This window comes from Dendropsophus ebraccatus, chromosome 10 (genome assembly GCF_027789765.1).
Source record: "Dendropsophus ebraccatus isolate aDenEbr1 chromosome 10, aDenEbr1.pat, whole genome shotgun sequence".
NCBI classification, from domain to species: domain Eukaryota; kingdom Metazoa; phylum Chordata; class Amphibia; order Anura; family Hylidae; genus Dendropsophus; species Dendropsophus ebraccatus.
Window position 1 is genome coordinate 96,993,781 of NC_091463.1, and position 12,863 is coordinate 97,006,643.

A 12,863-nucleotide genomic window follows, 5' to 3' on the forward strand; every position below is an offset into this window, starting at 1 on the left:
TGTATATATTATAGGGGTTGTAGTCCTGGTGATTGTATATATTATAGGGGTTGTAGTCCTGGTGATTGTATATATTATAGGGGTTGTAGTCCTGATGATTGTATATATTATAGGGGTTGTAGTCCTGATCAGTGTATATATTAGAGGGGTTGTAGTCCTGGTGATTGTATATATTAGAGGGGTTGTAGTCCTGATCAGTGTATATATTATAGGGGTTGTAGTCCTGGTGATTGTATATATTATAGGGGTTGTAGTCCTGGTGATTGTATATATTATAGGGGTTGTAGTCCTGGTGATTGTATATATTAGAGGGGTTGTAGTCCTGGTGATTGTATATATTAGAGGGGTTGTAGTCCTGATCAGTGTATATATTATAGGGGTTGTAGTCCTGGTGATTGTATATATTGTAGGGGTTGTAGTCCTGGTGATTGTATATATTATAGGGGTTGTAGTCCTGGTGATTGTATATATTAGAGGGGTTGTAGTCCTGGTGATTGTATATATTAGAGGGGTTGTAGTCCTGATCAGTGTATATATTATAGGGGTTGTAGTCCTGGTGATTGTATATATTATAGGGGTTGTAGTCCTGGTGATTGTATATATTAGAGGGGTTGTAGTCCTGGTGATTGTATATATTAGAGGGGTTGTAGTCCTGATCAGTGTATATATTATAGGGGTTGTAGTCCTGGTGATTGTATATATTATAGGGGTTGTAGTCCTGGTGATTGTATATATTATAGGGGTTGTAGTCCTGGTGATTGTATATATTATAGGGGTTGTAGTCCTGATCAGTGTATATATTATAGGGGTTGTAGTCCTGATCAGTGTATATATTATAGGGGTTGTAGTCCTGATCAGTGTATATATTATAGGGGTTGTAGTCCTGGTGATTGTATATATTATAGGGGTTGTAGTCCTGATCAGTGTATATATTATAGGGGTTGTAGTCCTGATCAGTGTATATATTATAGGGGTTGTAGTCCTGGTGATTGTATATATTATAGGGGTTGTAGTCCTGATCAGTGTATATATTATAGGGGTTGTAGTCCTGATGATGATTGTATATATTAGAGGGGTTGTAGTCCTGATGATGATTGTATATATTAGAGGGGTTGTAGTCCTGATCAGTGTATATATTATAGGGGTTGTAGTCCTGATCAGTGTATATATTAGAGGGGTTGTAGTCCTGGTGATTGTATATATTATAGGGGTTGTAGTCCTGATGATTGTATATATTATAGGGGTTGTAGTCCTGATGATTGTATATATTATAGGGGTTGTAGTCCTGGTGATTGTATATATTATAGGGGTTGTAGTCCTGATCAGTGTATATATTATAGGGGTTGTAGTCCTGATGATGATTGTATATATTAGAGGGGTTGTAGTCCTGATGATGATTGTATATATTAGAGGGGTTGTAGTCCTGATCAGTGTATATATTATAGGGGTTGTAGTCCTGATCAGTGTATATATTAGAGGGGTTGTAGTCCTGGTGATTGTATATATTATAGGGGTTGTAGTCCTGATCAGTGTATATATTAGAGGGGTTGTAGTCCTGGTGATTGTATATATTATAGGGGTTGTAGTCCTGATGATTGTATATATTATAGGGGTTGTAGTCCTGATGATTGTATATATTATAGGGGTTGTAGTCCTGGTGATTGTATATATTATAGGGGTTGTAGTCCTGATGATTGTATATATTATAGGGGTTGTAGTCCTGATCAGTGTATATATTATAGGGGTTGTAGTCCTGATCAGTGTATATATTAGAGGGGTTGTAGTCCTGGTGATTGTATATATTAGAGGGGTTGTAGTCCTGATCAGTGTATATATTATAGGGGTTGTAGTCCTGGTGATTGTATATATTATAGGGGTTGTAGTCCTGGTGATTGTATATATTATAGGGGTTGTAGTCCTGATCAGTGTATATATTAGAGGGGTTGTAGTCCTGGTGATTGTATATATTATAGGGGTTGTAGTCCTGGTGATTGTATATATTATAGGGGTTGTAGTCCTGGTGATTGTATATATTATAGGGGTTGTAGTCCTGGTGATTGTATATTTGGTGTGTGCTTGACTGGTCACTTGCTAGCTGGTAGTGTGACGCCATTACTGTGGTGGATGGTCGGTGGAGTATAGCTCAGCCAGGTGGTAGGTTGTGGTGACGCCAGTGTTGAATCAGCACACAGGTATAGAGCACACCTGCTTTTAGTTTTTGAGGCTGGCTATATCCGTCCCCAATGGTCGGTGACCTGCTGGGCTGTGATGGGTCCCTTGCGCTGCAGCTGCTGTGTAATTGCTGGTTCAATAATTACTGAGTCCCAGTCGAATAAATAAACTTTATTTTTTCTTAAGAATCTTCTGTGATACAAGTGAGCAGTATGATACAATCAGGACTAGACCAGATCCGCACCGAGAACTGTGAGGCAGAAGCGGAACAGCAGCACTGGCCTTGCTGTGTGCCCAGAAGAGTAGAGAGAGTTTAGAGCAGTGGAGAAGAGTAGGTTGTGAAAGTTCAGAGTAGCGGAGAGGAGTTTGTCCTGAGAGTCCCAACCCAATTTAGTACTGTGCTGTGCCGGAACTTTAAGAGTAGAATACTTGTGAAGAAGAATACTTGTGCCCGTGTTTCGACCTTTGTTGTTGTTGTACCACCTGTTGCTCCAGTGTCGGGTGACCCATCCTCCTAGGATGACACAATCCTCCCGGTGTCACCTGCGTTGACACTTCCTCTACCCATGCAACAACTTCCTACAGGGTGTGTGTAACAGCTCCTGTGAGAGGTGGAGAAGAGAGTGCAAAGAGAAAGAAGGATTGAGATAGGTAGAAGGAAAGAACAGTTCTCATTGGTGGTGCGGATCCTGAGCAAAACATTAACCTTTAATACATAATAGTGACATCTAGTGGCAAAACTTAGACATAACTTCATTACCACTTAAAGGGAACTAATCAGCTCGATCAGGCTGATATAGTTCCCTGAACCGCTGTATACAGCTCCTGCAGCAGCCGCGGCACGTACCAGCTGCAGCTGCAGCAGGAGCTGTATACCCGAAAAAAAGCAGTTTAATCCCCTGGGCATGTGACAGGCACAGGCGGGGAGGTAGTCATCTGGGTGGCCTGTGTCTAGTCACCGCTCTCTGCCTGTCAGCATGCTCGGAGGGGATGATTGACAGGCAGAGAAGCCAGATGACTACTGTCACTCACCCGGGGAATTAAACAGCTTTTTTTCAGGTTTACAGCTCCTGCTGCAGCCGCGGCCGGTACGTGCCGTCGGCTGCTCAGAAGCTGTATACAGCAGTTTAGGGAACCATATCAGCCTGATTGGTTCCCTTTAAACTTGAGTACAGGCTTTTGCAAGGGATGTTCAAAGTAGCAACACTCGTTGTGGGACACCACATATATATTATAGGGGTTGTAGTCCTGATCACTGTATGTATTATAGGGGTTGTAGTCCTGATCACTGTATGTATTATAGGGGTTGTAGTCCTGACAACCATATTAAACAAGTGCTGCCTGAACGTCGTCTCCAGGAAGGATCAGTTCATTATCTCCTATGGAGGTCTCCGCGGAGCCATCTGTTTCTCCTTGGTGTTTCTCCTTCCTGATATAAAACCAAAGCGCCTATTCATCGCGGCCACCAGCGCGGTCATCCTCTTCACCGTCTTTGTCCAGGTCAGTCGCTATATTAGATAAACTTACAATAAAAAAAATGAGGGGAGATGTGGTGGGGATCCTGCAGGGGGAGCTCCGCCTCATACAATCTATTGTAGCCCCGCCCCTGAGGATCTGAAGTCTGATCCTTCTCAATATCTCATCTACCTTTCATCGTCATCTCTCTTTCCGCAGGGAATGACCATCCGGCCGCTGGTGGAGTTATTGGAGATTAAGAAACGGAACAGAGCGGCCTCCACCGTGAGCGAACAGATCAACATGCGGGTAGGTGACGCCGCTACATTGTATCTGCCCCTGGTATGAAGTCTCAGTGACACCAATAATGTGATGAATTACATGTCATAGCAATTTATCTAGCTGTTATAGAGCTACTACTCCCACTATATATCCAGCTGTTATAGAACTACTACTCCCACCATATATCCAGCTGTTATAGAACTACTACTCCCACCATATATCCAGCTGTTATAGAACTACTACTCCCACCATATATCCAGCTGTTATAGAACTACTACTCCCACTATATATCCAGCTGTTATAGTACTACTCCCACCATATACCCAGCTGTTATAAAACTACTATTCCCACCATATATCCAGCTGTTATAGAACTACTACTCCCACCATATATCCAGCTGTTATAGAACTACAACTCCCACCATATATCCAGCTGTTATAGAACTACTACTCCCACTATATATCCAGCTGTTATAGAACTACAACTCCCACCATATATCCAGCTGTTATAGAACTACTACTCCCACCATATATCCAGCTGTTATAGAACTACTACTCCCACCATATATCCAGCTGTTATAGAACTACTACTCCCACTATATATCCAGCTGTTATAGAACTACTACTCCCACCATATACCCAGCTGTTATAAAACTACTACTCCCACCATATATCCAGCTGTTATAGAACTACTACTCCCACCATATATCCAGCTGTTATAGAACTACAACTCCCACCATATATCCAGCTGTTATAGAACTACTACTCCCACTATATATCCAGCTGTTATAGAACTACAACTCCCACCATATATCCAGCTGTTATAGAACTACTACTCCCACCATATATCCAGCTGTTATAGAACTACTACTCCCACCATATATCCAGCTGTTATAGAACTACTACTCCCACTATATATCCAGCTGTTATAGTACTACTCCCACCATATATCCAGCTGTTATAGAACTACTACTCCCACCATATATCCAGCTGTTATAGAACTACTACTCCCACCATATATCCAGCTGTTATAGAACTACTACTCCCACTATATATCCAGCTGTTATAGAACTACTACTCCCACCATATACCCAGCTGTTATAAAACTACTACTCCCACCATATATCCAGCTGTTATAGAACTACTACTCCCACCATATATCCAGCTGTTATAGAACTACTACTCCCACCATATATCCAGCTGTTATAGAACTACTACCCCCACTATATATCCAGCTGTTATAGAACTACTACCCCCACTATATATCCAGCTGTTATAGAACTACTACCCCCACTATATATCCAGCTGTTATAGAACTACTACTCTCACCATATATCCAGCTTTTATAACTCCCAGCATGCCCTGGAACATTCCCCATTACTGGGGTTAGGGCTGTGTTCACACTTCCTTAGCATTACAGTCTGAGCCATGTGGCTATATACTGTATACTCCTGTATTACACTAGTGTGAGCCGTACCCTGTGTCATGTCCACAGCTGATGGATCACCTGACCGCCGGCATGGAGGACGTGTGCGGCCACGGGGGACAGATGTACTGGAAAGACAAGTAAGAGACCGAGGAAGATTCATTGATTAATCTATAAAAATACAGATCCGGAATCATCCAGTATCAACCAATACAGTATTAGGCTATGTTCAGACCTTGTAAGAGCGGAACGTCCGGTATTGCAGATCATCCGGTATCAACCAATACAGTATTAGGCTATGTTCAGACCTTGTAAGAGCGGAACGTCCGGTATTGCAGATCATCCGGTATCAACCAATACAGTATTAGGCTATGTTCAGACCTTGTAAGAGCGGAACGTCCGGTATTGCAGATCATCCGGTACCGGCCGGATGATCTTTGCAGCCACAGAATTCTGATGTGGACGCATCCATGCGCACCCGCATGCGAACTGTCCATTGCACACTATGGAGCGTGCGACCGCAGCCACTCTCTCCATACTGTGCACTGACAGGGTTTCTCGCGGCACCGCTAGGAATCCCGGCCGGAGCGTATACTATGTGTATGTATATATTTACTATGCGTATACGCTCTGGCCGGGATTCCATAGACGGCAAGGTAGCGTATATTTTCGTATTAATCACGGCCGTTATTGCAATTGACAACAACGGCCATAGTTTTACGACATTATAAGTAGTGTGAACATAGCCTAACACTATGTAACATAGTAACATATAATCCAACATAATAGATAATAGATCATAATATTCTATAATATAATACAACGTAACAGTACAATATAATACCGCATCAACACACCCAGTATAAGCAGTAACTGCACACCAGAGCAGAATGCCTCATTATACCGCCATGTATTGATCATCTATTGATCACTGCTCCCAGGTTCGATTACTGTGACGGTCGGTGTCTGAGGAGGATCCTGCTGCGAGATCATCAGCCGAAGTCCAGCATCGTCCTCCTGTATGAGAAGCTGGAGAAGAAGCAGGCCATGGAGCGCGCCGAAAGCGGACAGCCGTCATCTATCTCGCCTGCTGCGTCCACCTGGTGAGCGGAACCTTCCGGATTCCTGATGATACTTTGTATCCATAGAATCAGCCGCCTCTCAGTATCCACTGGTCTCATGTTCACACATTGCAGTTTCATTGCAGAACTGTCCAGAGCAGGAGAGGTTTTCTATGGGGATTTGCTGCTGCTCTGGACAGTTCCTGACATGGACAGAGGTGGCAGCAGAGAACAGTGTGTCAGACTGGAGACAATACACCACTTCCTGCAGGACATACAGCAGCTGATAAGTACTGGAAGACTGGAGATTTTTAAATAGAAGTAAATTACAAATCTCTGGCACTTTATGGCAGCAGTTGATTTGAAAGAATTTTTTGGGGGGTAAACAACTCCTTTAATCGTCATGTACCGGCCCTTTAAGATATTTATATTTTTTATCCCTTTTAGTCGATGTTCCAACCAGCCGCAGACCAGGGTGAGATTCTCGGCCAAGGAGAAGGACGACATACAGAAGATTCTGTCCATGAGTCTGTATCAGATCCGGAAAACGGTGAGCGCGGTCATGTGACCATAAAGGGGACGGGAACCATAACACAACTTTGTCTTCTCCTCCGGTCACCTCCAGAGCTGCAGCCACCCATCTGCTGGCTCCCTGTTTGGCTTCAGTAATCTGTCAGATAAATCTGTCTGTGTAAACGCACCATCTCCCACAATGCAATGCACCCACACAGCTGAGGTTGACTGCTACAGAGTTGTCTGTCAGCTCAGAGCTGAGTACGAAGTGTCAGTAACCTACAGAATTGTGAATGCAGCTCTGGAGTGATAGTAAGCAGTGACATGACTGTGAGCGCTCCTCTCACCTCTACAGACCACGACCTACAGTAGACACACACTGGCCGCAGACCTCGGAGCCGAACAAGCCAAGGAAATCCTGATCCGCCACAACCGCAGTCTCCGCATGAATGTCACCCAATACAAGGAGCCGCCCAGGAAGCAGGTGAGATCCAAACAGCAGCTGCAGCTCTGTTACAGTGTATCAGACTGGAGTCCAGGCTGTAGAGCTCACAGAGCATTGTCTACACTGGATACAGCAGAGAGCAGGACTAGCTATGTACAATGTATCAGTCTGGAGTCCAGGCTGTAGAGCTCACAGAGCATTGTCTACCCTGAAGAGCAGGACTAGTGATGTACAATGTATCAGTCTGGAGCTCACAGAGCATTGTCTACACTGGATACAGCTGAGAGCAGGACTAGATATATGTACAATGTATCAGTCTAGAGTCCAGGCTGTAGAGCTCACAGAGCATTGTCTACACTGAAGAGCAGGACCAGTTATGTACAATGTATCAGGCTGTAGAGCTCACAGAGCATTGTCTACACTGGATACAGCTGAGAGCAGGACTAGCTATGTACAATGTATCAGTCTGCAGCTCACAGAGCATTGTCTACACTGTATACAGCTGAGAGAAGGACTATCTATGTACAATGTATCAGTCTGCAGCTCACAGAGCATTGTCTACACTGTATACAGCTGAGAGCAGGACCAGCTATGTACAATGTATCAGTCTGCAGCTCACAGAGCATTGTCTACACTGTATACAGCTGAGAGCAGGACCAGCTATGTACAATGTATTAGTCTGCAGCTTACAGAGCATTGTCTACACTGGATACAGCTGGGAGCAGGACTAGCTATGTACAATGTATCAGTCTGGAGCTCACAGAGCATTGTCTACACTGGAGAGCAGGACTAGCTATGTACAGTGTATCAGGAGTCCAGGCTGTTCAGCTCACAGAGCATTGTCTACACTGCATGCAATCAAAACTTTTGACATCTCTGTTTGACATTTCAAAGTTTTCTTTGAAAAGTTCGAAGTAACTTTTGAATATTACTCATAAATCTTGAAAGCGTCAGTTCTGCACTTCCACCACTAGATGTCAGCAGAGCAGCACAAATCTGGAGAGTCCCCTGTGGGCTGTAAGCAGCAGCAGCAGTGATAGTTGTGCAGACCCCTTACTGTAATCATCCACAACCTGTGGCTCTCCAGCATTTGCAAAACTACAAGTCCCAGCATACCCATGACAGCCACATGCTTGGACCTGTAGTTCTACTATAAAAACAGAGATTTCTGTCTTTTCCTCCTTGGTGTAACAGAGCGCAACAATATTACAGCGAAGATCTGAGAGGAAGACCAAATTATTCCGCTCATTAACTGGTGAGTAAGGAGAGGAAACTAATATCATGTGGGAAGGTTAGGGTTAATGTAGCAGATGGGGGCGGGGCTAGCAGTCAGGCCGCCCACAGGTGTGATCCATGTCTAATTGTATAGAAGAAACAGGACCAGGGGTGATCAGCCAGAGCAGGGACATTGACCTACAAGGAGGCTGCCTGCAGGTGGCGCCAGAGAGACAGTGCTCTGCCTATGTAACAGCACAGATAACACAGTGATATCTCTGAGTACAGATAATATAGATGTCACCTGCAGTCCTATGTAACAGCACAGATAACACAGTGATATCTCTGAGTACAGATAATGTAGTAGTCACCTGCAGTCCTATGTAACAGCACAGATAACACAGTGATATCTCTGAGTACAGATAATATAGATGTCACCTGCAGTCCTATGTAACAGCACAGATAACACAGTGATATCTCTGAGTACAGATAATGTAGTAGTCACCTGCAGTCCTATGTAACAGCACAGATAACACAGTGATATCTCTGAGTACAGATAATGTAGTAGTCACCTGCAGTCCCATGTAACAGCACAGATAACACAGTGATATCTCTGAGTACAGATAATGTAGTAGCTGACACCTGCAGTCCAATGTAACAGCACAGATAACACAGTGATATCTCTGAGTACAGATAATGTAGTAGTCACCTGCAGTCCTATGTAACACAACAGATAACACAGTGATATCTCTGAGTACAGATAATGTAGTAGCTGACACCTGCAGTCCAATGTAACACCACAGATAACACAGTGATATCTCTGAGTACAGATAATGTAGTAGTCACCTGCAGTCCTATGTAACAGCACAGATAACACAGTGATATCTCGAGTACAGATAATGTAGTAGCTGCCACCTACAGTCCTATGTAACACCACAGATAACACAGTGATATCTCTGAGTACAGATGATGTAGTAGCTGTTACCTGCAGTCCTATGTAACACCACAGATAACAGTGATATCTCTGAGTACAGATAATATAGTAGATGTCACCTGCAGTCCTATGTAACAGCACAGATAACACAGTGATATCTCTGAGTACAGATAATGTAGTAGTCACCTGCAGTCCTATGTAACACCACAGATAACACAGTGATATCTCTGTGTACAGATAATGTAGTAGTCACCTGCAGTCCTATGTAACAGCACAGATAACACAGTGATATCTCTGAGTACAGATAATGTAATAGTCACCTGCAGTCCTATGTAACACCACAGATAACACAGTGATATCTCTGAGTACAGATAATGTAGTAGATGTCACCTGCAGTCCTATGTAACAGCACAGATAACACAGTGATATCTCTGAGTACAGATAATGTAGTAGTCACCTGCAGTCCTATGTAACACCACAGATAACACAGTGATATCTCTGTGTACAGATAATGTAGTAGTCACCTGCAGTCCTATGTAACAGCACAGATAACACAGTGATATCTCTGAGTACAGATAATGTAGTAGTCACCTGCAGTCCTATGTAACAGCACAGATAACACAGTGATATCTCTGAGTACAGATAATGTAGTAGTCACCTGCAGTCCTATGTAACACCACAGATAACACAGTGATATCTCTGAGTACAGATAATGTAGTAGTCACCTGCAGTCCTATGTAACACCACAGATAACACAGTGATATCTCTGAGTACAGATAATGTAGTAGATGTCACCTGCAGTCCTATGTAACACCACAGATAACAACGTGATATCTCTGAGTACAGATAATGTAGTAGATGTCACCTGCAGTCCTATGTAACAGCACAGATAACACAGTGCTATCTCTGAGTACAGATAATGTAGATGTCACCTGCAGTCCTATGTAACACCACAGATAACACAGTGATATCCCTCTGAGTACAGATAATGTAGTAGTCACCTGCAGTCCTATGTAACAGCACAGATAACACAGTGATATCTCTGAGTACAGATAATGTAGTAGTATCACCTGCAGTCCTATGTAACACCACAAATAACACAGTGATATCTCTGAGTACAGATAATGTAGTAGATGTCCCCTGCAGTCCTATGTAACACCACAGATAACACAGTGATATCTCTGAGTACAGATAATGTAGTAGTCACCTGCAGTCCTATGTAACAGCACAGATAACACAGTGATATCTCTGAGTACAGATAATGTAGATGTCACCTGCAGTCCTATGTAACACCACAGATAACACAGTGATATCCCTCTGAGTACAGATAATTTAGTAGTCACCTGCAGTCCTATGTAACAGCACAGATAACACCGTGATATCTCTGAGTACAGATAATGTAGATGTCACCTGCAGTCCTATGTAACACCACAGATAACACAGTGATATCCCTCTGAGTACAGATAATTTAGTAGTCACCTGCAGTCCTATGTAACAGCACAGATAACACAGGGATATCTCTGAGTACAGATAATGTAGTAGTCACCTGCAGTCCTATGTAACAGCACAGATAACACAGGGATATCTCAGAGTACACATAATGTAGTAGATGTCACCTGCAGTCCTATGTAACACCACAGATAACACAGTGATATCTCTGAGTACAGATAATGTAGTAGATGTCACCTTCAGTCCTATGTAACAGCACAGATAACACAGTGATATCTCTGAGTACAGATAATGTAGTAGTCACCTGCAGTCCTATGTAACACCACAGATAACACAGTGATATCTGAGTACAGATAATGTAGTAGATGTCACCTTCAGTCCTATGTAACAGCACAGATAACACAGTGATATCTCTGAGTACAGATAATGTGGTATTCACCTGCAGTCCTATGTAACACCACAGATAACAGTGATATCTCTGAGTACAGATAATGTGGTATTCACCTGCAGTCCTATGTAACAGCACAGATAACACTGATATCTGTGAGTACAGATAATGTAGTAGCTGTCACCCGCAGTCCTATGTAACACCACAGATAACACAGTGATATATCTCTGAGTACAGATAATGTAGTAGTCACCTGCAGTCCTATGTAACAGCACAGATAACACAGTGATATCTCTGAGTACAGATAATATAGATGTCACCTGCAGTCCTATGTAACACCACAGATAACACAGTGATATCCCTCTGAGTACAGATAATGTAGTAGTCACCTGCAGTCCTATGTAACAGCACAGATAACACAGGGATATCTCAGAGTACACATAATGTAGTAGATGTCACCTGCAGTCCTATGTAACACCACAGATAACACAGTGATATCTCTGAGTACAGATAATGTAGTAGATGTCACCTTCAGTCCTATGTAACAGCACAGATAACACAGTGATATCTCTGAGTACAGATAATGTAGTAGTCACCTGCAGTCCTATGTAACACCACAGATAACACAGTGATATCTCTGAGTACAGATAATGTAGTAGATGTCACCTGCAGTCCTATGTAACACCACAGATAACACAGTGATATCTGAGTACAGATAATGTAGTAGATGTCACCTTCAGTCCTATGTAACACCACAGATAACACAGTGATATATCTCTGAGTACAGATAATGTGGTATTCACCTGCAGTCCTATGTAACAGCACAGATAACACTGATATCTGTGAGTACAGATAATGTAGTAGCTGTCACCCGCAGTCCTATGTAACACCACAGATAACACAGTGATATATCTCTGAGTACAGATAATGTAGTAGTCACCTGCAGTCCTATGTAACAGCACAGATAACACAGTGATATCTCTGAGTACAGATAATGTAGTAGTCACCTGCAGTCCTATGTAACAGCACAGATAACAGTGATATCTCTGAGTACAGATAATGTAGTAGCTGTCACCTGCAGTCCTATGTAACAGCACAGATAACACAGTGATATCTCTGAGTACAGATAATATAGATGTCACCTGCAGTCCTATGTAACACCACAGATAACACAGTGATATCCCTCTGAGTACAGATAATGTAGATGTCACCTGCAGTCCTATGTAACAGCACAGATAACACAGTGATATCTCTGAGTACAGAAAATGTAGTAGTCACCTGCAGTCCTATGTAACAGCACAGATAACACAGTGATATCTCTGAGTACAGATAATGTAGTAGTCACCTGCAGTCCTATGTAACAGCACAGATAACACAGTGATATCTCTGAGTACAGATGATGTAGTAGTCACCTGCAGTCCCATGTAACACCACAGATAACACAGTGATATCTCTGAGTACAGATAATGTAGTAGATGCCACCTGCAGTCCTATGTAACAGCACAGATAACACAGTGATATCTG

The 12,863-nt window shown here is 42.9% G+C and overlaps 1 protein-coding gene and 1 long non-coding RNA gene across 2 annotated transcripts in view; one reads left to right on the forward strand and one right to left on the reverse strand.

Moving 5' to 3' along the window:
- Window positions 1–12,863, reverse strand: part of LOC138765884 (uncharacterized) — a 222,756-nt gene that overhangs the window by 20,246 nt on the left and 189,647 nt on the right. The window lies entirely within an intron of this gene.
- Window positions 1–12,863, forward strand: part of LOC138802386 (sodium/hydrogen exchanger 2-like) — a 48,686-nt gene that overhangs the window by 4,004 nt on the left and 31,819 nt on the right. Inside the window, exons 5-10 of the mRNA XM_069985621.1 lie at window positions 3,476–3,672; window positions 3,847–3,936; window positions 5,404–5,474; window positions 6,276–6,437; window positions 6,843–6,945; window positions 7,264–7,392. Coding sequence (XP_069841722.1) covers window positions 3,476–3,672; window positions 3,847–3,936; window positions 5,404–5,474; window positions 6,276–6,437; window positions 6,843–6,945; window positions 7,264–7,392 — 752 coding nt within the window. The remainder of the gene's footprint in view (window positions 1–3,475; window positions 3,673–3,846; window positions 3,937–5,403; window positions 5,475–6,275; window positions 6,438–6,842; window positions 6,946–7,263; window positions 7,393–12,863) is intronic.